This window comes from Pongo pygmaeus, chromosome X (genome assembly GCF_028885625.2).
Source record: "Pongo pygmaeus isolate AG05252 chromosome X, NHGRI_mPonPyg2-v2.0_pri, whole genome shotgun sequence".
Taxonomy (NCBI): Eukaryota; Metazoa; Chordata; class Mammalia; order Primates; family Hominidae; genus Pongo; species Pongo pygmaeus.
The window spans coordinates 68,371,457-68,398,049 of NC_072396.2; the positions used below are offsets into that span (position 1 = coordinate 68,371,457).

The 26,593-nt window shown below is 39.9% G+C and overlaps 2 protein-coding genes across 3 annotated transcripts in view; both read left to right on the plus strand.

Moving 5' to 3' along the window:
- The window catches only part of ZC3H12B (zinc finger CCCH-type containing 12B), a 463,619-nt gene that overhangs the window by 359,094 nt on the left and 77,932 nt on the right, over window positions 1-26,593 (plus strand). The gene's annotated exons all lie outside the window — the stretch shown is intronic.
- LOC129024475 (transducin-like enhancer protein 1) lies at window positions 5,275-6,936 on the plus strand. The gene has a single exon (XM_054471569.2). It carries the CDS (start codon window positions 5,924-5,926, stop codon window positions 6,524-6,526), a length of 603 nt encoding a protein of 200 aa, XP_054327544.1. The 5' UTR covers window positions 5,275-5,923; the 3' UTR covers window positions 6,527-6,936.

The following is a 26,593-nucleotide window of genomic DNA, read 5'->3' on the forward strand; positions in this document are numbered from 1 at the left end:
GAGGATATAACACCAAGTGGGCTCTTGGAGTCCTCAATTTCAGGACTTCACTCTTGGATGGCATCTCTGGGTCTGCCCTGGGCCAGAAGGGAACCCTCTTCCCTGAAGGGTAAGTTGCAGGCCAGGCAGCATTCACCAAAAGCGGATGTCAGAGCTCTTGGGCCTTAAGAGAACATTGGTGGTAGTCTGGCAGAACTCCTCATGGCCTAAGGTGGTGGTTGCTACAGAGTGAAGGTTCTCTTCTTTTAGAAAGGAGAAGGAAGAGTTGAAAGAACTGTGTGTCATGGTTTCAGTGCCAGCTCAGCCACAATACAATAGAACACAAGGTAGACTTCTAAGTTTTGTCACTCTATTTCCTGACTCCTAGATGACACCTAGGGACCCACCTGGGACCTGGGAGAACTCACTTCTCTGAAGGGAAGGACACAGGCCTGGCTGGCTTTGCCACCTGGTGATTATAGAGTCCCAGGGCCTTCAGTGAATATAAGCAGTAGCCAGGAAGTGGTTACAACAGGCCTTGAGTGAGACCCAGTGCTGTGCTGGCTTCAGGTCTGACCCAGCACGGTCCTAGTCCTAGTGGTGATGGCCACAGGGATGCTTGTGTACCTCCAACCCCAGGTTTAAGAGGCTTGGAACAGAGAATGAGACTCTATATGTTTAGGAGAAATAAGGGGAAAGAGCAAGAGTCTCTGCCTGGTAATCCAGAAAATTCTCCCTAATCTCGTTTATGACCATCAAGGTGCAACTTCTATGAGTCTGCAAGAACTGCAGCATTACTGAGATTTGGGTGCTCCCTAAAGCAGATACAGCTTACATCAAAACACCCAAGTCCTTTTTAATTTCTGGAAAGCTTTTCAAATAAGGACAGGTATAAACAAATCCAGATTGTGAAAACTAAAATTCAATATCAATCACTTCAATGTCCAGACACCAAAGAATATTTACTAGCATCAACACCACCCAGGAAAGCATAACCTCACCAAATGAACTAAATAAGGCACCAGGGACCAATCTTGGAGAAACAGAGATATGTGACTTTTCAGACAGGGAATTCAAAATAGCTGTGTTGAAGAAACTCAAGATAATACAAAGAAGAAATTCAGAATTTTATCAAATTAATTTATCAGAAATTGAAATAATTTTAAAAATCAAGCAGAAATTCTGGATCTAAAAAGTACAACTGGCATACTGAAGAATGCATCAGTCTCTTAATAGCAGAATTGATCAAGAAGAAGAAAGAGTGAGCTTGACGACAGACTATTTGAAAATACACTGCTAGGGGAGACAAAAGAGAAAAGAATATAAAACAGTAAAGCATGCCTGCAGGATCTAGAAAACAGCCTCAAAGTGTCAAAGTTAAGAGTTACTGGCCTTACAAATGAGATAGAGGAAGAGATAGGGGTACAAAGTTTATTCAACAGGATAATAACAGAGATCTTTTGAAACCTAGAGAAAGTTATTAACACTCAAATACAAGAAAGTTATATATCTCCAAGCATATTTAACTCAAAGACTACCTCAAGGCATTTAATAATCAAACTTTCAAAGACCAAGGATAAACAAAGGATACTTAAAGCAGCAAGAAAAAAGACACAAATACAATGGAGCTGCAATATGTCTGACAGCAGACTTTTCAGTGGAAACCTTACAGGCTAAGAGAGTGTGACATGACATATTTAAAGTGTTGAAGGGAAAAAACTGTTACCCTAGAATAGTATATATGGCAAAAATTCCCTTCAATCATGAAGGAGAAATAAAGACTTCCACAGACTAACAAAAGCTGAGGGATTTCATTCATGAGAGACCTGTCCTATGGGAAGTGTTTAAGGGAGTACATCAATCAGAAAGAAGAGGACATTAATGAGAAACAAGAAATCATCTGAAGGTACAAAACTCATGGGTAATAGTAAGTGCACAGAAAAAAACACCAAATACTTCAGTGCTATAATACTGCAACTGTGACATGTAATCAACTAAAATGCTAGCTAGAAAAACTAAATGATGAACCAAACAAAAATAATAACTACAGCAACTTCTTCAGACATAGTACAATAAGATCTAAATAGAAACAAAAAAGTTAAAAAACTTGAAAATAAAGTTATGGCATAGAATTTTGTATTAGTTTTCTTTTTGTTTCTTTATTTGTTTATGAAAACAGGGTTGAGTAGTTACCAGGTTATAAGATAGCAGGTGCAAGCCTCACAGTAACTTCAAACAAACAAAAAAAATACAATGGAAACAGAAAAACAAAAAGCAAGATAAATCATATCACCAGGGAAAATCACCTTCACTAAAGAAGAAAATAAAGAAATAACACCAGAAAACAAATAACAAAATGGCAGGAGTAAGTCTTTACTTAGCAATAATAATGTTGACTGTAAATGAACTAAAGTCTGCAATCAAAATAAATAGAGTGGCTGAGTGTATTAAAAATAAGATTCTGTTGCCTACTAGAAACACACTTTACCTATAAAGACACAAATAGATTAGAAGAAAAGTGATGGAAAAGACATTCCATGCCAATGGAAACAATAAATGATCAGGATTAGCTATACTTATCAAACAAAATAGATTTCAAGACAAAAACTATAAGAAGAGACAAAGAAAGTTACTATATAATGATAAAGGGGTAAATTCAGTAAGAGGATATATCAATTTTAAATATATATGCACCCAACACTAGAGCACCTAGATAAGTAAAGGAAACATTATTAGAGCTAAAGAGAGAGATAGTTCCCAATACAATAATATCTGGAGATTTCAACACCCCACTCCCAGCATTGGACAGATCGTCAAGACAGAAAATCAACAAAGAAACATCAGACTTGATCTGCAGTATAGATCAAATGAATCTAATAGATACTTACAGAACATTTCATCTGATGGTGGCAGAATACACATTCTTTTCTTCAGCACATGGATTATTCTTTAAAATAGACCATATGATAGGTCAAAAAAGTCTGAAAACATACAACAAAATTGAGATAACATCAAGCATCTTCTCTGACCACAATAAAATAAAATTAGAAATTAATGATAAGATAAATTTGGGAAACTATAAAAACACATGGAAGTTAAACAATATGTTCCTGAATGACGAGTGGGTTGATGAAACAATTTTTGTAAACTTCTTAAAACAAAAGACAATGGAAACACAACATACCAAAATCTATGGGATACAGCAAAAGCAGTACAAAGAGAGAAGTTTATAGCTGTAAGTCCCTACATCAAAAAAGAGGAATAACTTCAAATAAACAATCTAATGATACATCTTAAAGAAATAGAAAAGCAAAAGCAAACCAAACCTAAAATTAGTAGGAGAAAAGAACTAATAGGCTGGGTGTGGTGGCTCACGCCTGCAGTCCCAGCACTTTGGGAGGCCGAGGCAGGCGGATCAATTCAAGTCAGGAGTTTGAGACTAGCCTGGCCAACGTGGTGAAACCCTGCCTCTACTAAAAATACAAAAATTAGCCAGGTGTGGTGACAGGTGCCTGTAATCCCAGCTACTCTGCAGGCTGAGGCAAGAGAATCACTCAAACTCAGGAGGCGGAGGCTGCAGTGAGCCAAGATAGCAGCACTGCACTCCTGCCTGGGTGACAGAAGGAGACTCCGTCTCAATAATAATAATAATAATAAAATAAAGATTAAAACAGAAATAAATGAATTTAAAATGAAGAAAATAATACAAAAGATCAATGAAACAAAAAGTTGGTTTTTTGAAAAGTAAAACAAAATTGACAAAACTTTAGCCGAACTTACTAATAAAAGGAGAGAAGATTCAAATAAAAGCATTAGAAATGAAAAAGGAGACATTACAACTGATACTGCAGAAATTCAAATATCATTTGTGGCTATGACGAGCAACTATATGCCAATGAGTTGGAAAATCTAGAAGAAATGGACAAATTTCTAGGTACATACAACCTATCAAGATTGAACCAGAAAGAAATCCAAAACCTGAACAGACCAATAACAAGTAATAAGATCAAAGCCATATTAAGAAGTCTCTCAGTAAAGAAAAGCTAGGGACCCAGTGGCTTCACTGCTGATTTCCACAAACATTTAAAGAGAACGGGTACCCATCCTACTAAAACTATTGCGAAAAACAGAAGAACAGGAAATACTTCTAAATTCATTATATGAGGTCAGCATTACCCTGAAACCAAAACCAGACAAAGACACATCAAAAAAAGAAAACTACAGTCCAGTATCTCTGATGAATATTGATGCAAAAATCCTCAACAAAATACTAGCAAAACCGAATTCAGTGTTAATTTAAAAAAAAAATTCATCATAACCAAGTGGGATTCATCCCTGGGATGCAAGGATGGTCCAACATATGCAAATCAATCAATGCGATACATCATAGCAACAGAATGAAGCATAAAAACCATATGATTATTTCAATTGATGCCAAAAAGCTTCTGATAAAATTCAATATCCCTTCATGATTAAAAAAAAAAAGCTCTCATAAAACGGGATAGAAAGAACATACCTCCACATAATAAAATCCAGATAGGGCGCCGCGCTCCCGTCCCCCGCCCGAGCGGGGCTGGGCGGGGCCGGCGCTGGTTATCTCGGGAGTGTGAAACCGCGTGTTAATGTAACCGGCGCCAGAGGCACGGGCGGCGGCGGCGGCGGTGGTGGTGGTGGGAGCGGCGGCTGCAGGAGCAGCAGCAGCAGAAGCAGCTGCGGGAACTCTGTGCCCCGCGTCCCGGAGGCAGCCGACTGCGCCACCCCACCGTCGCACGGCCGGGCGGGACCCGCGCCACCAGCCCGGACCACCGTCGTCCCGCGGCGACCAAAATCCCCGCTGGCCCCACCGCTGTGACTACTCCGGACTCGCCCGCAGAGTTTGCCCGCCGGGGAGGGTGGCCGATTGGCGGAGCGCACTCCTGCTGTTTTCCCCACCATCTCGTGGATGTAGTCCCTCGGGTGGTGGGAGAACTTTGCAGTGGGCTGGAGCGCCCTTTGCGGCGAAGCACACGAAGGTGAAGGAAGGAAAGAAAGAAGACCGAGGAAGAACGGGCTCGGAAGAAGGGTCCGGAGCGGCCGGGCCGGCAGTGCAGGGCGAGTGCGCGCGAGGCGCAGCGCCCCGATGCTCCCTGGGCTCGAGGAGCAGCGGGCACTTGCGGGACTGCTCTCGGTGGAGTAGCCCCCTCGGGCCGCAGGGTTTGTAGAACCGCGGAGAACACCGAGTGCTGGTCGCACGGGCCGTGCCGAGCCGCCTCCCGGCGCGCCCTGCGCACTTTCTCCGCCTCGTCATCCCTCGCTCCCCGGCCGGGAGCCTCCGCCGCGTCCTCAACCTCGCTCCCTTTTGCGTCCCGGGAGCCTGCGAGCACCCGGCCGAGGGCGCAGCCGAGTCTTGCGGGAGTCGCCCCGAAAGCGTCGGGTTTGTGTGGGGTTAGCGGGGGCCGCCGCGCCACCTGCACCTCGCCCGCCGCCGCCTCGGGGAAAACCCGAAGAGGAGGCAGACCAGGAGAAGAGCAAAGAAAAGCAGCTCGTCTGGATTTGTTTGCCCAGGACTGGCGCCGCGCACGCGGATCGCCGAGGGGAGTGCGGTCGGAGTCACCGCGCCCCCGCCTCCCCGCCCGGGCGGCTGAGGCCGGGGGGTTGGAGCACTGCCCCCGCGCACAGTCCCGGAGCGCCCGACGTCTCCGCGCAGGTTCTTGAAGCAGCTGGGCCTGGGGCGCCCACTAATGTGGCCCTGAGGGCCGGAGCCCGCACCGACGGGAGCTGGAGCCGGAGCAGCTGCGGGCGCCGAGTGGCCGGTGCGCCCGGCCGAGCGCGCCTGCGTGCGTGGCCAGCGCGCTCCCCGTTTCTGCCTGGCTTTCCGGCTTAATTTTCCTCGGCGGGATTAAAGTTGGAAATTGACCGGAGAATTGAGTTGCTGGGGAACAGAGCCCCAGCCGCCGCCAGAGCGATGTTCCCGCAGAGCAGGCACCCGACGCCGCACCAGGCTGCAGGCCAGCCCTTCAAGTTCACTATCCCGGAGTCCCTGGACCAGATTAAAGAGGAATTCCAGTTCCTGCAGGCGCAGTGTCGCAGCCTTAAATTGGAATGTGAGAAACTGGCAAGTGAAAAGACAGAAATGCAGAGGCACTATGTGATGTATTACAAAATGTTACACGGATTAAACATTGAAATGCACAAACAGACTGAAATCGCCAAGAGATTGAATACGATTTGTGCACAAGTCATCCCATTTCTGTCTCAGGAACATCAACAACAGGTGGCCCAGGCTGTCGAACGTGCCAAACAGGTGACCATGGCAGAGTTGAATGCCATCATCGGGCAGCAGCAGTTGCAAGCTCAGCATCGTTCTCATGGCCACAGACCCCCAGTTCCCCTTACGCCTCACCCTTCGGGACTTCAGCCTCCTAGAATCCCGCCCCTCGGGGGCAGTGCCGGCCTTCTTGCACTGTCTAGTGCTCTGAGTGGGCAGTCTTACTTGGCAATAAAAGATGACAAGAAGCATCACGATGCAGAGCACCACAGAGGTGAGAGGCCCGGCAAGCCAGATTAGGACTTTGTCCTCATACTCTTACAGTGCTGCACAGTTGTGTGCATCGCTAAAGAGAGCCCCAACGTATACAGAGAGCAAACAATGAGATAAGAGGAACCGTCGCAAAGCTTTCCACTGAAACACAGGTCACCCTGGAAGTTTGCAGGGTTTGCTGTGGGCATATGTAGATTTCTCAATCTGGTTAGATTGCAGGCATCTTGACATCTTGGCAACTGCCTAGTTAATGCCAGTGGCCTGTACCATATTATGGAAAACTGTTAACTGCTTAATTGGGTAATTTTCAAAGAAAGTAATGTTAAATGGGGCGAAATAAGAAGTTAAATTTGAAAGTGAATGTGTTCAAATGAAAGGTTTGATAATTGCGTCTGTTACTACTTAGTTTCATAGGCTTTAATTCTAGTATGCATTAAATATTGGGCAAAATTGCAGTTGACTAATTTTTTGAAAAAAAGTATTTTATTCTGTCAAGAAATAAATAGGCTTTGTGTATGGCTAAACTGTAAATCTTATGTTTACCAAATACTGTAATTTTCAGGAAATCACTGTATTAGGAATGTGCAATGACTTATATAAATAAAAGCCATTTTTAAAACTGAAAAAAATAAAAGCCACATATGACAGCTCCACAGCAAGTATCATACTGAATGGAGAAAACCTGAAAGCCTTTTGTCTAAGATCTGGAACATTACTAGAATGCCCACTTTCACCACTGTTATTCAATATAGTAGCAGAAGTCCTAGCTAGAGCAATCAAACAAGAAAAAGAAATAAATGGCAACCAACTTGGAATGAAAGAAGTAGTATTATTTTTGTTTGCAGACAATATGATCACATATTTGGAAAAGCTTAAAGGCCACACACACACACACACACACACACACACACACACACACACACACACACAATTAGAACTGATAAATTCAGTAAAGTAGGAGGTTACAAAGTTAACATACAAAAAAAATCAATTGCATTTCTACATCCCAACAGTGAGCAATCCTAAAAAGAAATTTAAAAAGTAATCCCACTTACAATAGCCACAAATAAAATTCAATACCTAGGAATTAATCAAAGAAGAAAAAGATTTCTCAAAAATTATGAAACACTGATGAAAGAAATTGAAGAGGACACCAAAAAATGGAAAGACATTCCATGTTCATCTATTAGAAGAATCAATATTGGTAAAATATTCATACTACACAAAGCAATCTACAGATTCAATGTAATCCCTATCAAAATGCCAACAACATTATTCACAGAAATAGAAAAAAATGCTAAAATTTATATAGGCATACATAAGACCCAGAATAGCCAAAGTTATTCTATGCAATAAGAGCAAAATTGGAGAAATCACATCCAAATTCAAATTATATTACAGAGCTATAGTAATCAAATCAGCATGGTACTGGTATTAAATCAGAAAAAAAAATGGAACATGATAGAGAACCCAGAAACAAATTCACACACTTAAAGTGAACTCATTTTCAACAAAGGTGCCAACATACTTTGGGGAAAAAGTCTCTTTAATAAATGGTGCAGGAAAAACTAGATATCCATGTGCAGAAAGATGAAACTAGACCCCTGCGTCTCACCATGTACAAAAATCAAATCCACATTGATTAAAGACTTAAGTATCAGACCTCAAACTATGAAACTACTACAAGAAAACATTGGGGAAATTCTCCAGGACATTGGTCTAGGCAAGAATTTTTTGAGCAATATCCCTTAAGCACAGGCAACCAAAGCAAAAATAGACAAATGAGATTACATCAAGCTAAAAAGCTTCTGCACAGCAAAGAAAACAATCAACAAAGTGAAGAGACAACCCACAGAATGGGAGAAGATATTTGCACACCACACATCAGACAAGGGATTAATAACCAGAATATATAAGGAGCTCAAAGAACTCTATAGGAAAACATAATAAATTGACAAAAAAATCAGCAGAAGATTTGAATAATTTCTCAAAGGACACATAACCCACAAACAGGCATATGAAAAGGTGCTCAACATAATTAATCATTAGAAAAATGCAAATCAAAGTACAATAAGATATCATCTCACCCCAGTGCAAATAGCTTATATCCAAAAACAGGCAATAACAAGTGCTGACAAGGATGTAGAGAAAAGGGAATCTTTGTACACTGTTGGTGGAAATGTACAGTAGCACAACCACTATATTGTATAGTTGGAAGCTGCTACAAATACTAAAAATAGAGCTATTATATGACCCAGCAATCCCACTGCAGAATATGTAACTAAAAGAAAGGAAATCAGTATAACAAAGAGATATCTGCACTCCCATGATTATCACAGCACTGTTTACAATAGCTAAGATTTGGAAGCAACTTAAGTATCCATCAACAGATGAACAGATAAAGAAAATGTGGTGCATATACAAAATGGAGTACTATTAAGCCACAAAAATGAGATCCTGTCATTTACAATAACATGTATGGAACTGGAGATGATTATGTTAAGTAAAATAAGCCAGGCACAGACTGAGAAATCACATGTTCTCACTTTTGTGTGATATAAAAATTAAAACAATTGAACTCATGGACATAGAGAGTAGAAGGATGTTTACCAGAGGCTAGGAGGAGATAGGGATGGCTAATGGCTATGAAAATATAGTTAGAAAGAATGAATAAGACATACTATTTGATCACACAGAAGGGTGACCTTAGTCAATAATAACTTAATCGTACATTTTTAAATAAGTAAAATAATGTAATTGTGGCCGGGCTTGGTGGCTCACGCCTGTAATCACAGCACTTTGGGAGGCCAAGGTGGGCAGATCATGAGGTCACAAGTTCGAGACCACACTGACCAACATGGTGAAACCCCATCTCTACTAAAAATACTAAAATTAGCTGGGTGTGGTGGTGCACACCTGTAATCCCAGCTATTCAGGAGGCTGAGGCAGAAGAATCGCTTGAACCCAGGAGGCAGAGGTTGCAGTGAGCCGAGTTCATGCCACTGCTCTCCAGCCTGGGTGACAGAGCAAGACTCCATCTCAAAATAAATAAATAAATAATAGTGTAGTTGGATTGTTAGTAACACAAAGGACAAATGCTTGAGTGGATGGATGCCACATTTTTTATAATGTGATTATTTCACATTGCATGCTTATATCAAAATATCTCATGTACCCCACAAATATAGACACCCACAAAAATTTAAAATAAAAATAAAATAAATGAAAACAATATTACAAATAATAAATACATATATAATTTTTCAAAATTAACTTATTGAGGTGAAATCTAGATAATATAAAGTAACCATTTTAAAGCAAAAAATTCAGTGGCATTTAATGTATTCACAGTGTTGTGCAACCATTTCTATTCCCTTCATAAAACATTTTTATCACTCTAAAGTAAAATCCTTTACCCATTAAGCAGTTTCTTCAATTCCCCAATGCCCTTAGCCCCTGACAACCACCAATCTATGTTCTGTCGCTGTGTATTTATCTATTCTGAATGTTTCATGTATATGGAATTATACAATATGTGACCTTTTGTGCCTTGCTTCTTTCATTTACCATTATTTCAAGATTCTTTTGAAATATAGCATGTATCGATACTTATAGCATGTGTCAGTACTTCATTCCTTTTTATGTCTGAGTAATATTCATTTGTTTAGCCATTCATCCTTTGATGAACATTTTGCCTATTGTGAATAATGCTGCAATGATCATGTGTACATGTATTTGTTTGAGTACATATTTTCAAGTTTTTTTTGGAGCAGGGCACAGGGTTTCACTCACCCTGTCCCCCAGGCTGGAATACAGTGGCACAATCACAGCTCACTGCAACCTTGACCTCCGGGGCTCAATTGATTCTCCCACTTCAGCCTCCCAAGTAGCTGGGACTGCGGGAATGCACTACCACATCCAGCTAATTTTTGTATTTTTTGTAGAGACAGGGTTTCACCATGCTACCCAGGCTAGTCTTGAACTCCTGAGCTCAAGCCATCCACCCACCTCAGCCTCCCAAAGTGCTGGAATTACAGGAATAAGCCACTGCACCGGGTCTTATTTTCAATTCTTTTCTATTATATACCTAGCCCTAGAATTGTGAGATTTTATGTAAATTCTATGTTTTGTTTTGTTTTGTTTTTTTGAGGAACTATAAAACTGTTTTCTACAGTGTCTGAACCAATTTACATTTCCACCAGCAGTGTTTAAGGATTCCATTTTCTCCACATTCTCACCAACCATTCTCTTGTTATTTTCTGGGGTTTTTTTTTCCTAGTGAGAGTGAAGTTGTACTCTACTGTGGTTATGATTTGCATTTCCCTAATGACTAATGATGTTAAGCATCTTTTCATGTGCTTGTTTGCCTTTGTATATCTTTGTAGAGAAATATCTATTTCAAATCCTTTCCCCATTTTTTTTAAAAAATTGGGGTGTTTGTCCTTTTGTTGTTGAATTTTAAACATTTTTAAATATATTCTGGATACTAGTCTCTTATCAGACATGATTTGCAAATGTTTTCTCTCATTCTATGGGTTGCCTTTCCACTTTCTTGATCATGTTTGTTAAAGTACAAAAGGTTTTAATTTTTGTAAGGTCTAATTTATTTTTTTGTTGTTGCTTTTCTTTTGGTGTCATATTTAAGAATCCATTGCAAAATCTGAGGTTGTGAAATTTTACCCGTTTTCTTCTAAGAGTTTTATGGTTTTCACTCATATATGGGTCATTGAACCATTTAAGTTAATTTTTGTTTATGGTGTGAAGTAGGGGTCAAACTTTTCTATGTTTTTATCTAGTTGTTCTAACAGTATTTGTTAAAGCAATTATTTTTTCTCTTCAAATAGTCTTGGCACCTGTGTCAAACATTAATTGACTATAGGTTTATGGACTTATTTCTCTACTCCCAATTCTGTTACATTGGTCTATCTGCTTAGTTTTATATGGTACCACGCTGTTATGATTATTGTAGCTTTATAGTAAAGTTTGAAACCAGAAAGTGTGAGTCCTCCAACTTTTTTCTTACTTTTTAAAGATTTTTTGTATGTGTGGCTATTTGAGGACCCTTGTGATTCCATATGAACTTGAGGTTCAGCTTTTCCACATCTGCAAAAAGCATCATTGTAAATTTGGTAGACATTCCATTGAATCTGTAGATCACTTTAGGTGAGTATTATTACCATCTTAACAATTTTATTTCTTCCATTTTATGAACACAGTATGTCATTTAATTTATTTTGGTCTTCTTTAATTACCAGTTTTCAGTGTACAAGTCTTTTACCTCCTTGGTTACATTTATTTCTAGGTATTTCATTCATTTTGGTGCTATTGTAAATTGAATTGTTTTATTCTTTTTCAGATGTTAATTGCTGGTGTGTAACCCTTTTATTATGCTATTGGATCTGATTAGCTAGAATTTTGATGAGGAATTTTTCATCTATAGAAATAAGGAATATTGTTGTGTACTTGTGATTTTGTCAGCAGGATTGGGAATCAGGATAATGCTGGCCTCATAGAATACATTGGGAAGTGTTCACTCCTCTTCTGTTTTTTTTTTGGGGGGGGGAAGGGTTTGAGAAGTATTGATATTAATTCTTCTTTGAATGTTTGCTACATTTCCCCAGAGAAGCCATCTGGTTCTGCGCTTTTCTTTGCTGGAAGTGTTCTATGTTTTTCTACTAGGTTTCTAGCTGGTTTATGGTGTTGTTCAAGTTCTCTATTGCCTTCTTGATTTTTTGTGTAATTTTTCTGTTTGTTATAAAATGTAGAGTATAGAACTATCTATTTCTATTGATTCTGTCAAGGTGAAGGAGGAAGAAGATATATTGTAAGTTATGGCACACAGGAGCATTAGGGGAGTCCCTGTGGTTTCTTGGTTGGTCATTCCTCTGTAAGTGAGAGAAACTGCTCATGTTAATAAACTTTGGATGCCTGTCTTACAAGAAGCTCCACAAGGAGTATGGCCTTCAGAGACCCAGCAGAGTTGTCTATGTATCCAGATTCTCTACCTTCGCTTCTTTTTTCACTGTTAAGAAAGCAGAATGACATAGAGAGATGGAATCAGATAGATCTAAGTTCAAATCTGGGACCTGCCACTGGTTAGCTAGCTGTGTGATCTTCAGCAACATAGTAGGTGTATGTACTTATGGCATACATAATGATTTGTTGACAAAGAGTCAAACTCGTAAAATGTTTGAAGAGATTTATTCTGAGCCAAATATGAGTGACCAATGGACTGTGACAGAGCCTCAGGAAAACCTAAGAACATGTGCCCAACATGTGGTTGGGCTACAGCTTGTTTTATACATTTTGGGAAGACATAAGACATCAATTAATACCTGTAGATATACATTGGTTTGCTCCAGAAAGGAGGGATAACTTGAAGTGGGAGCTTTCTGGTCATGGGTGGATTCAAATATTTTTCTGATTGGCAATTGGTTAAAATAGTTATTATCCAAAGACCTAGAATCAATAAAAAGGAATGTCTAGGTGAAGATAAGGGATTGTGAAGACAAAGGTTTTATCATGCTGATGAAGGCTCCAGGGAGCAGGCTTCAGAGCTCTTAGCAAACCTAAAAATTACCCAACTTTTTTAATTCTCCCCTGGATGGGGGGAAAGACATGGAAAGGAATGGAGATTCTCTACAGAATGTAGATTTTCTCCACAAGAGACAGCTTTGCAGTGCCATTTCAAAATATGACAAAGAAGTATATTTTGGGGTAAAATACTTCTATTTATTTCAGGGCCTGCTATCTATTATGTGATACTCTAGTAAAGTTAGGTTGGAATTTTGTGTCTTATTGCTACAGTCTGTTTCATCAGTCTTAAAATCTCTGTTTTAATGTTAATGCTGGTCAGCTGTGTCTTAACTCCAAAGGGAGTAGGGCATAATGAGGCTTGTCCGACCCTGACTTCCCATCATGGCCTGAACTAGTTTTTCAGGTTAACAATAGAATGCCCTTGGCTGAGAGGAGGGGTCCATTCAGTTGGTTGAGGGGCTTAGAATTTTATTTTTGTTTTACAAATTTAATTAACTTCTCTGAACCTTAGTTTAAATACTTATCCTCTATGAAATTGTGATAATATATTTCAAAGTATTACTGTGGATATTACATGAAAAAATTAACTTGCTTTTAAATTTTCAGTTATCGTTATTACTGTCTTTAGATCACTTGAGATTCAGTTTCAAGTAATCCTCATTTATCCTGCATCATTTGAAATGGGGGCATGTTTTCCAAAAACAAATTTTTCAGACAATTTAAAAATTAGTGTTTAAAAATTGACCCTTGATGAAAATATTTCTAAAATATATTGTACAATTCTATACCTTCTTAAACAGTAGTCTGAACAGAATTAAACTTCTTCATGATGATTGGGGTTCAATATTAATTAACACCCATGACCACACATTTCTATTATATAAGGTACGATCTTAGCCCCCAAGGACTGGAAGACTGGCAGTCATGGGAGAGGGGCAGGATTGAGACACAGACGATTATTTGCATTTACACTCAATAGCCTCAGAAAAATATTTATTTCTTATGTCTCTTTTTTATAGTTTCTGTTTTTCCCCCTCATTCTCAGCCTGTCAGAAGTTGCTTCTTGCTGTTACTGGTATACCTGCCTCTGGCTACTCCCCTTCTAATTCTTTCTGTTACTATAGACTTGGAAACCCAGATAACAAAACTTATGAAAATTATGTCTAATACAGTGTTTCTCCTATTGTGATCCCCAGAACAGTAGCATCAACATCACCAAGACACTTATTAGAAATGTAAAATCGGGCCGGGTACAGTGGCTCATGCCTGTAATCCCAGCACTTTGGGAGGCTGAGGTGGGCGGATCACGAGGTCAGGAGATCGAGACCATCCTGGCTAACGTGGTGAAACCCCATCTCTGCTAAAAATAAAAATAAAAAAAAAAAGAATTAGCCGAGTGTGGTGGTGGGCGCCTGTAGTCCCAGCTACTCGGGAGGCTGAAGCAGGAGAATGGTGTGAACTGGGAGGCAGAGCTTGCAGTAAGCCAAGATCCCGCCACTGCACTCCAGGCTGGGTGACAGAGCGAGACTCCATCAAAAAAAAAAAAAAAAAAAAGAAATGCAAAATCTTAGGCCCACTCCAGACTTACTGAATCAAAGAACTCTGGGGCAGAGCCCCACAATTTGTTAACAAGACCTTCAATAGATTCTGATTATTTTCAAGTTTGATATTTATTGCCTGACTATACTTGTTTATACTGCAAACTCTTAGGTCTCATTCCAAGAGATATGATTTAGTATATCTTGGGTAGAACTTAACAGCCTTGATTTTTTAACCCATTCCCCAGATTATTCTGATGAAAGTATTCAAAAGGCACACTTGGAGAAATATTTCCCAAGCCTAGACCATTACTTCTCAAACCTACCTGGGGATTTTTCTAAAATGCATATTCTGTTCGAATAGGTCTGGGGTTCAGCATTTTAATGCGCTCCTAGGTAATACCTATGTACATGGTGGTAAACCACACTCTGAGTAGTAATTTCCTAGAACCTTATATAGTAGGTATTTTATAAGTGTTTTTATTTTATTTTGTTTTTTATGTCTTTTATCCATAATTATTCCTTTGAGTGAAAACAGTATCAGCCTTTCTTGATTTTATAAAAGATGTCATTTTCTCCTAAATCAAACATGTTTATTTATACTTTTACATACAAAAATTGAATTAAAATTTAATTATATACCATGAGTTAGTTGGCTTTATAAGCAGAATGAAGGAGTTCTCCTATGAGTAAAGGTGTATGAGCTTTATTTCCTAGACTCAATCATCTTAGGCTTCTCAGAGGCCTTTTATTTTGTCCTTCTGGATTTTAAGTGTACCTTCAGTAGGGAATGGGTAGGAAAGCTTCTGTACCAAAAGGGTCCACATTCTATGGCAGATTAAATTATTCTCTCTGGAGCTAATTGATTTCTGGCCTTTCTCTAGTCTAAGCACTCCTGTCAGCATTTATCTCCTCCCCTAAAGGATTTGATCAGTAGTCCCAGCCTTTTTGCATGGGCAAAGCCCTTTGTTCCCTCTGAATGAGCATCCTGAGCATTTCATTCTTTCAGGAGAGAATGGGACTCTGAGACAGACCTTGGTAGATAGTACTGTACCTTATTATTACCCAACCAACATTATTTTCTACTAATCCAGAAGATACATACTATCCACTCCAAGTGGGTCTTCTCATTGTACAATCTAATGCTTTTTCTTATTGTATTCTCATGCTGTTATCCATCTACTTCATGTCTTTCACCTATCCCAGTGAGTTTCAAATTGTGTTCAGATTGCAGAGACCTGAAGTCTTTTAGAATTTTATGAACTAGCTTAACAAAACATAAAGGGCTAAGTATATAATTATGAAGATACATTACTATTTTATTTTATATTTTAATACAGAGAAGTTATAGCAAGTGTCAAAAGATTAAAAATACATACAGAAGGGGAATTTCAAGTTGAGAGAATGCTACCTTAATTGTTTTATAATTAATTAATTAATTGAGATAAGATTACTATTTTATTTAAATAATGGAATACCCTAGCTCATTGTGTACAATTCCAGTGCTCTGATGGAGGAATTTGAGATACACTGGCCTATCATTCCAAAAGTTAGACATCCTGTAATGGATAATTTTAAATACAAAAATCTATTGTACTCCTATGCACTTTAAATGAGTATTCTTGAGTTCTGTCACTACTCTTCTCTGTAGGCCAGACCTTAAGAGTGGGAACTGCAGTAACTGAATGGTAAAACCTAAATGCAATAGGAGTAATTGGACCTGGGATGGCAGGAACCAAGTGATAACAGTCGACTTCCAAAGGCAAAGTGGGTGTGGTTACCTTAATGGACAACCAAGTCAAAGCAACAATCAGAATAGCCTGACTCACACAGACCTATGGCACTGATCATGGTATTAATAGAAGTGAAATAGATAAGAAGACTCCTAAATTCTTACTTGATCTGTATAAGCAGGATAGTTCTAGGTCAAGTGAACAAAAGTTTTACCTGAATAGTGAAAACTAAGCGACATTGCCCCTAAGTCCATTTCAAGACTTGAACCAGCATACAGACCCAGAACCCCTAGAATGAAGGGAAGACGAGGGCTCCTTGGTGAAGAACCCTGGTATACTACTGAAAACCTGTACTGTTCATCTTTCTCCAGCCTTCCCCAAAGGGACCTATGGCCTTTTACCAGGGTAACTGTGCAAGGGAGAAAAAATTATCAGACCTTCTAAGGATTACTGGGCATTAGATCTGAACTTACTCTAATTCTAGGAGACCCAAAATGTAACTGTGGCCCCTCAGACAGAGTAGGGGCTTATGGAAGTCAGGTGATTAATGAAGTTCTAGCTCAGGTTCATCTTATGGTGGGCCCATGCAGCCCCAAATCCATCCTGTGATTATTTCTTCAGTTCCAGATAGTGTAATTGGAATAAATATACTCAGCAGCTGGTAGAATCCCCACATCAGTTCCCTGGCCTGTGGAATGAGGCCTAAATGGAAGCCATTAGAACTGCCTCTATCTAGGAAAATCATAAACCAAAAGCAATATTACATTTCTGGAGAGATTGTAGAGATTAGTGCCACCATCACGGAATTAAAAGATGCAGGGGTGGTGATTCGCACTACATCCCAATTCAACTGGCCTGAATCTTGGAGAGTGACAGTGGATTCACAATTGTGGTCAGCAAATGGTATAATAGGACACTTCAGTGATTGTTCTTTTGAAGAAACATGGTAAGTCTAGGTAAGGGATTACAGCACCTGGGAGTGCATAGAAATAATAAAAGACAAATTGAATAGGGTAGGAAGGACAGTTTCACATTACACATATGACCCCTCCCCAAAGTCCAGGGAGCACAGCATTGAGAATGAAGTAAACAAATGGCTTTGTTCCAACTCCAGCCCCAGGCCCACCACAGTGAAACACAGCACCATGGCAGCCCCCATGGCCCTAGAACCCGGGCCCACTCCCGTAGACCCTGACCCCAGGCCAGTTTTTATGGCCCTAGGATCAAGATTAGCACCCATGGATCTAGCTTCCAGGCTAGTCTCCACAGATCCAAGCACCAGGCCCGCCCTCATGGGCCTAGGTTCCAGACTGGCCAATGTAGATCAAGACTCCAGCCCAGCCTCAAGCTTCAGGCCAGTCCCAGTAGTCTCAGGCTTCAGTGGAGCCAGGATCCAGGCTCATTCTACCAGATACAAATTTCAGACTTATACCCCTGCATACTATGGTACCAGGCCAGCCCCTAAATACCCAGGGTCCAGGACTGCCCATGTGGACCAAGGCTCCAGGCCAGCCCCTATGGACTCAGGCATCAGGCCTACTCCAGTGCCAGGCCAGCTTTCATAGATTCAGTCTTCAGGCTCATTTGCATGGACCCAGGCACAAGGCCTATCCCAGTGTTAGGACAGGCCCCAAAGCCTGCCCTGGCACCACATTTGAGTCTGCCCTGGCACCACATTGGCCCCTACAAATCCAGGCTTCATACCACCCCTCACAGACACAGACTTCAGTCCTACACCCAAGGACCCTGTCAGCAGATCAACCCCAATGGGACCCAAAGCAACTCCAGCTGCCATGGGCCCAGGATCCAGGCTCACCCACCTGTTGATCCATACAATAGGCCATCCCACCTGAGGACTCTAGCAGCAGGCTGCTTGTAGAACCTACCAGATAGTCCATCCAGAATCTGGATGGGCAGACTGGTGAAGGGATTCCTCTGCTAAGGCCAGTCTTTAAAGACTAGAATAGGCATCTACTTCTTCAAATGCACAAGTACCAACACATGGTTATAAGGATTATGAACAGTAAGGGATACATGACAACACCAAAAGGGACAAAATAAAACACCAGCAATCAACCCTAAAGAAACAGAGACCTACAGACTGCCTGTCAATTGAAGAAGATCAGTGAGCTCCAAAAGCACACAAATAGACAATTAGATGAAATCAGGAAAACAATACATGAACAAAATTAGAAGTTCAATAAATAAATAGAAACCATTAAAAAAAAAGCCAAACAAAAATTTGAAAGAATGACAAAGGATTATCATAAGCTTAACCAGGCGGTAATTTCAATTGCATTTACTGTACCAAATGTGGTTTCATTGCTTGAGCAAATTAACACATTCTCTAGTACCTGATATTCAGCTATTAATCAGGCAAAATGACTTTTTCTCCATTCTTGTCAATGAAGTTTACCAGAAGCAGTTTGCTTTCAGCTGAAAAAGCCAGCAATACACCTTGACTGTCCTATCTTAGGGGTATATCAACTTGCCAGCCCTATGCAATAATTTAATTCACAGGGATCTTGATTGTTTTTCCCTCCATAAGATATCAGATTGGTTCATTACATTGATGACACTATGCTGACTGGACCTAGTGAACAGGAAGTAGCAACAACACTAGACTTATTGGTAAGATATTTGTGTGTCAGACTGAGGGAAATAAATCTTACTAAAAGTCAAATTATCTGTTCTATGAATACCAATCAGCCTCTTTTCTTAGCCACTTCTGTCACCACCTTATGAGATTATGAACAAAATGGTCATGATGGTAGGAGTAGAGGTTATGCATGGGCTCAGCAACATGGACTTCCATTCACCAAGGCCAACCTATGTACAGCCACCTCTACTCAATCTGCCAGCCATAGAGACCAACCCTGAGTCCTCAATACAACATTATTTATTGGCACGGTCAGCCAAGCTACCTGATAGCAGGTTGATTACATTGGACTACTTTTACCAGGGAAGGAGCAGAATTTTGTTCTTACTGGAATAATCACAAACAGATTTGCCTTCCCTACACTCAATGCTACTGCCAAAACTACCATCCATGGACTTATGGAATGCCTTGTCTCCACAATCATGGTATTTCACACAGCATTGCTTCTGATCAAGGAACTCACTTCACAGCAAAAGAAGTGCAGCAATGGGCCAGGCACGGTGGCTCACGCCTGTAATCCCAAGACTGGGAGGCTGAGGCGGGCGGATCACGAGGTCAGGAGATCGAGACCACGGTGAAACCCCGTCTCTACTAAAAATACAAAAAATTAGCTGGGCGTGGTGGCGGGCATCTGTAGTCCCAGCTACTGGGGAGGATGAGGCAGGAGAATGGCGTGAACCCGGAAGGCGGAGCTTGCAGTAAGCCGAGATCGCGCCACTGCACTCCAGCCTGTGCGACGGAGCAAGATTCCGTCTCAAAAAAAAAAAAAAAAAAGAAGTGCAGCAATGAGCTGATACTCATAAAATTCACAGGTTTTACCATGTTCCACACCATTCTGAAGCAGCTGGTTTGATAGCATGGTGGAATGGCCTTTTGGAGTTGCAGTTACATTGTCAGCTAGGTGGGAATACTTTTCAGGGCTGAGGCGAGGTTCTCCATAGGACTATATACGCTCAGAATCAGCATTCAATATACGTTGCTCTTTCTCCCATAGCCAGCATTCATGGATCCAAGTATCAAAGGGTGGAAATGAGAGTGGCACCACTCACGATACCCCCTAGTGAACAGCTAGCAAAATTTTGGCCTCTTCCTGTACCTAAGACCTTATGCTCTGCTGACAGAAAGGTCTTAGTTCCCAAGAGGGGAATGTTTCCATTAGGAGACACAATATCGATTAGTTGTTAGGTGGAATTCTGACCATTTGTTGGTCTATATTTGGAGATTAAGTATAGTTTAAAATGTATATGGTCCCAAATTGACAAAGGTGTGGACCTGTGATGGTAAATTTTGAATCAACTTGACTGGGTCACGGGATGTTCAGATATTTGACTAAACATTTTTTGATGTTTTATTTTTATTTTTTATTATACTTTAAGTTCTGGGATACATGTGCAGAACATGCAGGTTTGTTACATAGGCATACACGTGCCATGGTGGTTTGCTGCATCCATCAACCCATCACCTACATGAGGTATTTCTCCTAATGCTATCCCTCCATTTGCCCCTCACCCCTGACAGGCTCTGGTGTGTGATGTTCCCCTCCCTGTGTCCATGTCTTCTAATTGTTCAACTGCCATTTATGAATGAGAACATGGGATGTTTGGTTTTCTGTTCCTGTGTTAGTTTTCTGAGAATGATGGTTTCCAGCTTCATCCATGTCCCTGAAAAAACAGGAACTCATGCTTTTTTGTGGCTGCATAGTATTCCATGGTGTATAAGTGCCACATTTTATTTCTTTTTTTTATTTCTTTTTTTTTTTTATTGAGACGGAGTCTCACTGTGTTGCCTAGGCTGGACTGCAGTGGTGCAATCTCAGCTTACTGCAATCTCCACCTCCCAGGTTCACGCCATTCTCCTGCCTCAGCCTCCTGAGTAGCTGGGACTACAGGCACCCACCACCACACCCGGCTAATTTTTGTATTTTTAGTAGAGATGGGGTTTCACCTTGTTAACCAGGATGGTCTTGATCTCCTGACCTCGTGATCTGCACGCCTCGGACTCCCAAAGTGCTGGGATTACAGGCATGAGCCACCACGCCCGGCCATGCCACATTTTCTTTATCCAATCTATCACTGATGGGCATTTGGGTTGGTTCCAAATCTTTGTTATTGTGAATAGTGCTACAATAAACATACATGTGCATGGGTCTTTATAGTAGAATGATTTATAATCCTTTGGGTATATACCCAGTAATGGGATTGCTGGGTCAAATGGTATTTCTAGTTCTAGATCATTGAGGAATCACCACACTGTCTTCCACAATGGTTGAGCTAATTTACACATCCAACAGTGTAAAAGCATTTCTATTTCTCCACATCCTCTCCAGCATCTGTTGTTTCCAGACTTTTTAATGATCACCATTCTAACTGGCATGAGATGATATCACATTATGGTTTTGATTTGCATTTCTCTAATGACCAGTGACAATGAGCTTTTTTTCATGTTTGTTGGCCACATAAATGTCTTCTTTTGAGAAGTATGTGTTCATATCCTTTGCCCACTTTTTGATGGGGTTTTTTTTTCTTGTAAATTTGTTTAAGTTCCTTGTAGATTCTGGATATTAGCCCTTTGCCAGATGGATAGATTACAAAAATTTTCTCCCATTCTGTAGGTTGTCTGTTCACTCTGATGATAGTTTCTTTTGTTGTGCAGAAACTCTTTAGTTTAACTAGATCCCATTTGTCAATTTTGGCTTTTGTTCAAATTGCCTTTTGGGTTTTGTCATGAATAGCTCTTATTATTTTGAGATGTGTTCCATTGATACCTAGTTTGTTCAGTGTTTTTAGTATGAAGGGGTGTTGAATTTTATTGTAGGCCTTTTCTGCATCTATTGAGATAATCATATGGTTTTTGTCATTGGTTCTGTTTATGTGGATTGTGCTTATTGATTTGCATCTGTTGAACCAACCCTGCATCCCAGGGATGAAGCCGACTTGACATTAATAACAGCCATTCTGACTAATGTGAGATGGTATCTCATTGTGGTTTTGATTTGCATTTCTCTAATGAGCTGTGATATTGAGGTATTTTTTAAATGTTTGTTAGCCGTACATACACCTTCTTTTGAGAAGTGTCTGCTCATGTGCTTTGCCTATTTTTTAATGGGGTTGTTTTTTCCATTCTTTTAAATTTTTTAAGTTCCTTGTATATGCTAGATGTTAGACTTTTGTGAGGTGAATAGGTTGCAAAATTTTTCTCCCACTATGCAGGTTGTCTGCTCACTTTGATGATAGCTTCTTTTGCTCTGCAGGAGCTATTTAGTTTAATTAGATCCCATTTGTCAATTTTTCTTTTGTTGCAATTGCTTTTGGTGTCTTTGTCATGAAATCTTTTCCTGTGTCTATATCCTGAATGGTATTGCCCAGATTTTCTTCTAGGGTTTTTATATTTTTGGATTTTACGTTTAAGTATTTATTCCATTTTGAGTTGATTTTTGTTTATGGTGTAAGGAGAGGGTCCTGTTTCAATTTTCTGCATATGGCTAGCCAGTTCTCCCAGAACAATTTTTCGTATAGGGAATCCTTTCCCAATTGCCTTTTTTGTCAGGTTTGTCAAAGATCAGATGGTTGTACATGTGTGGTCTTATTTCTGGGTTCTCTATTCTGTTTCACTGATCTATGTTTCATTCTTGTACCAGTACCATGCTGTTTTGGTTACTGTAGCCTTGTAGTATAGTTTGAAGTTGGGTAGTGTGATGCCCCCAGCTTTGTTCCTTTTTCTTATGATTGTCTTGGTTATTTGGGCTCTATTTTGGTTCCATATGAATTTTAACATAGTTGTTTCTAATTCAGTGAAGAATGTCAATGGTAGTTTAATGGGAATAGCATTGAGTCTATAAAATGCTTTGGGCAGTATTGCCATTTTCATGATATTGATTCTTTCTATTCATGAGCATAGAATGTTTTTTACATTTGTTTCTGTCATCTCTGATTTCTTTGAGCAGTGGTTTCTAGCTCTCCATGAAGAGATCCTTCACTTCCTTTGTTAGCTCTATTCCTAGGTATTTTATTCATTTTATGGCATTTGTGAATGGGAATTCATTCATGATTTGGCTCTCTGCTTGCCTGTTGTTGATGTATATGAATGCTAGTGATTTTTGCACATTTATTTTGTATCCTTGAGACTTTGCTGAAGTTTCTTCTCAGCTTAAGAAGCTTTTGGGCTGTGACTATGGGGTTTTCTAGATATAGGGTTATGTCATCTGCAAACAAAGTCAATTTGATGTCCTCTATTCCTTTTTGAATACTCTTTATTTTTTTTCTCTTGCCCTGGCCAGAACTTCCAATACTATATTCAATAGGAATAGTGAAAGAGGGCATCCTTGTCTTGTGCAAGTTTTCAAGGAGAATGCTTCCAGCTTTTGCCCATTCAGTATGATATTGGCTGTGGGTTTGTCATATATAGCTCTTATTATTTTTATGTATGTTCCTTCAATACCTAGTTTATTGAGAGTTTTTAACATGAAGGGATATTGAATTTTATCAAAAGCCTTTTCTGCATCTGTTGAGTTAATCATGTGGTTTTTGACTTTAGTTGTGTTTGTGCAATGAATCACATTTATTGATCTGTGTATGTTGAAAAAACCTGGCATCCTAGGGAATGAAGCCAACTTGATCATGGTGGATAAGCTTTTTCATATGCTACTGGATTTGATTTGCCAGTGCTTTACTGAGGATTTTTGCATTGATGTTCATCAAGCATATTGGCCTTAAGTTTCCTTTTTTTGTTGTATCTCTGCCAAGTTTGGTATCAGGATGATGTTGACCTCATAGAATAAGATAGGTAGGAGTCCATCCTTTTACGTTTTCTGAAATAGTTTCAGTACAAATGGTACCAGCTCTTCTTTGTACCTTGGGTAGAATTCAGCTGTGAATATCTCTTATCCTGGATTTTTTTTTTTCTTGATAGGGTATTTATTACTGCCTCAATTTCAGAACTTATTATTGGTTTGTTCTGGGATTCAGTTTCGTCCTCGTTCAGTCTTGAGAGGCTGTATGTGTCCAGGAAATCATCCATTTCTTCTAGATTTTCTAGTTGGTTACCTAGAGGTGTTTATAGTATTCTCTGATGGTTGTTTGCATTTCTGTGGTGTTAGTGGTGATATCCCCCTTATCATTTCTGATTATTTGATACTTCCCTTTTCTTTTTTTAATGTACTATGATTATTATTTAATTAACTTTATTTTTAGATTATGTTTAGGTATTTAACTGTAAGAATACAATGCAGAATTTTTTTGGGGAGAGGAGGATTTCTTTTTTTTTATTATACTTTAAGTTTTAGCATACATGTGCACAATGTGCAGGTTAGTTACATATGTATACATGTGCCATGCTGGTGTGCTGCACCCATTAACTTGTCATTTAGCATTAGTTATATCTCCTAATGCTATCCCTCCCCCCTCCCCCCACCCCACAACAGTCCCCAGAGTGTGATGTTCCCCTTCCTGTGTCCATGTGTTCTCATTGTTCAATTCCCATCTATGAGTGAGAACACGTGGTGTTTGGTTTCTTGTCCTTGCGATAGTTTGCTGAGAATGATGGTTTCCAACTTCATCCATGTCCCTAAAAGGACATGAACTCATCCTTTTTTATGGCTGCATAGTATTCCATGGTGTATATGTGCCACATTTTCTTAATCCAGTCTATCATTGTTGGACATTTGGGTTAGTTCCAAGTCTTTGCTATTGTGAATAGTGCCGCAATAAACATACGTGTGCATGTGTCTTTATAGCAACATGATTTATAGTCTTTTGGGTATATACCCACTAATGGGATGGCTGGGTCAAATGGAATTTCTAGTTCTAGATCCCTGAGGAATCGCCACACTGACTTCCACAATGGTTGAACTAGTTTACAGTCCCACCAACAGTGTAAAAGTGTTCCTATTTCTCCACATCCTCTCCAGCACCTGTTGTTTCCTGACTTTTTAATGATTGCCATTCTAACTGGTGTGAGATGGTATCTCATTGTGGTTTTGATTTGCATTTCTCTGATGGCCAGTGATGGTGAGCATTTTTTCATGTGTTTTTTGGCTGCATAAATGTCTTCTTTTGAGAAGTGTCTGTTCATGTCCTTCACCCACTTTTTGATGGGGTTGTTTTTTCTTGTAAATTTGTTGGAGTTCATTGTAGATTCTGGATATTAGTTAGCCCTTTGTCAGATGAGTAGGTTGCAAAAATTTTCTCCCATTTTGTAGGTTGCCTGTTCACTCTGATGGTAGTTTCTTTTGCTGTGCAGAAGCTCTTTAGTTTAATTAGATCCCATTTGTCAATTTTGGCTTTTGTTGCCATTGCTTTTGGTGTTTTAGACATGAAGTCCTTGCACATGCCTATGTCCTGAATGGTAATGCCTAGGTTTTCTTCTAGGGTTTTTATGGTTTTAGGTCTAACGTTTAAGTCTTTAATCCATCTTGAATTAATTTTTGTATAAGGTGTAAGGAAGGGAATCCAGTTTCAGCTTTCTACATATGGCTAGCCAGTTTTCCCAGCACCATTTATAAAATAGGGAATCCTTTCCCCATTTCCTGTTTTTCTCAGGTTTGTCAAAGATCAGATAGTTGTAGATATGTGGCATTATTTCTGACAGCTCTGTTCTGTTCCATTGGTCTATATCTCTGTTTTGGTACCAGTACCATGCTGTTTTGGTTACTGTAGCCTTGTAGTATAGTTTGAAGTCAGGTAGCGTGATGCCTCCAGCTTTGTTCTTTTGGCTTAGGATTGACTTGGTGATGCGGGCTCTTTTTTGGTTCCATATGAACTTTAAAGTAGTTTTTTCCAATTCTGTGAAGAAAGTCATTGGTAGCTTGATGGGGATGGCATTGAATCTGTAAATTACCTTGGGCAGTATGGCCATTTTCACAATATTGATTCTTCCTACCCATGAGCATGGAATGTTCTTCCATTTGTTAGTATCCTCTTTTATTTCATTGAGCAGTGGTTTGTAGTTCTCCTTTAAGAGGTCCTTCACGTCCCTTGTAAGTTGGATTCCTAAGTATTTTATTCTCTTTGAAGCAATTGTGAACGGGAATTCACTCATGATTTGGCTCTTTGTTTGTCTGTTATTGGAGTGTAAGAATGCTTATGATTTTTGTACGTTGATTTTGTATCCTGAGACTTTGCTGAAGTTGCTTATCAGCTTAAGGAGATTTTGGGCTGAGAAAATGGGGTTTTCTAGATATACAATCATGTCATCTGCAAACAGGGACAATTTGACTTCCTCTTTTCCTAATTGAATACCCTTTATTTCCTTCTCCTGCCTAATTGCCCTGGCCAGAACTTCCAACACTATGTTGAATAGGAGTGGTGAGAGAGGGCATCCGTGTCTTGTGTCAGTTTTCAAAGGGAATGCTTCCAGTTTTTGCCCATTCAGTATGATATTGGCTGTGGGTTTGTCATAGATAGCTGTTATTATTTTGAGATACGTCCCATCAATACCTGATTTATTAAGAGTTTTTAGCATGAAGGGTTGTTGCATTTTGTCAAAGGCCTTTTCTGCATCTATTGAGATAATCATGTGGTTTTTGTCTTTGGTTCTGTTTATATGCTGGATTACATTTATTGATTTGTCTATATTGAGCCAGCCTTGCATCCCAGGGAGAAGCCCACTTGATCATGGTGGATAAGCTTTT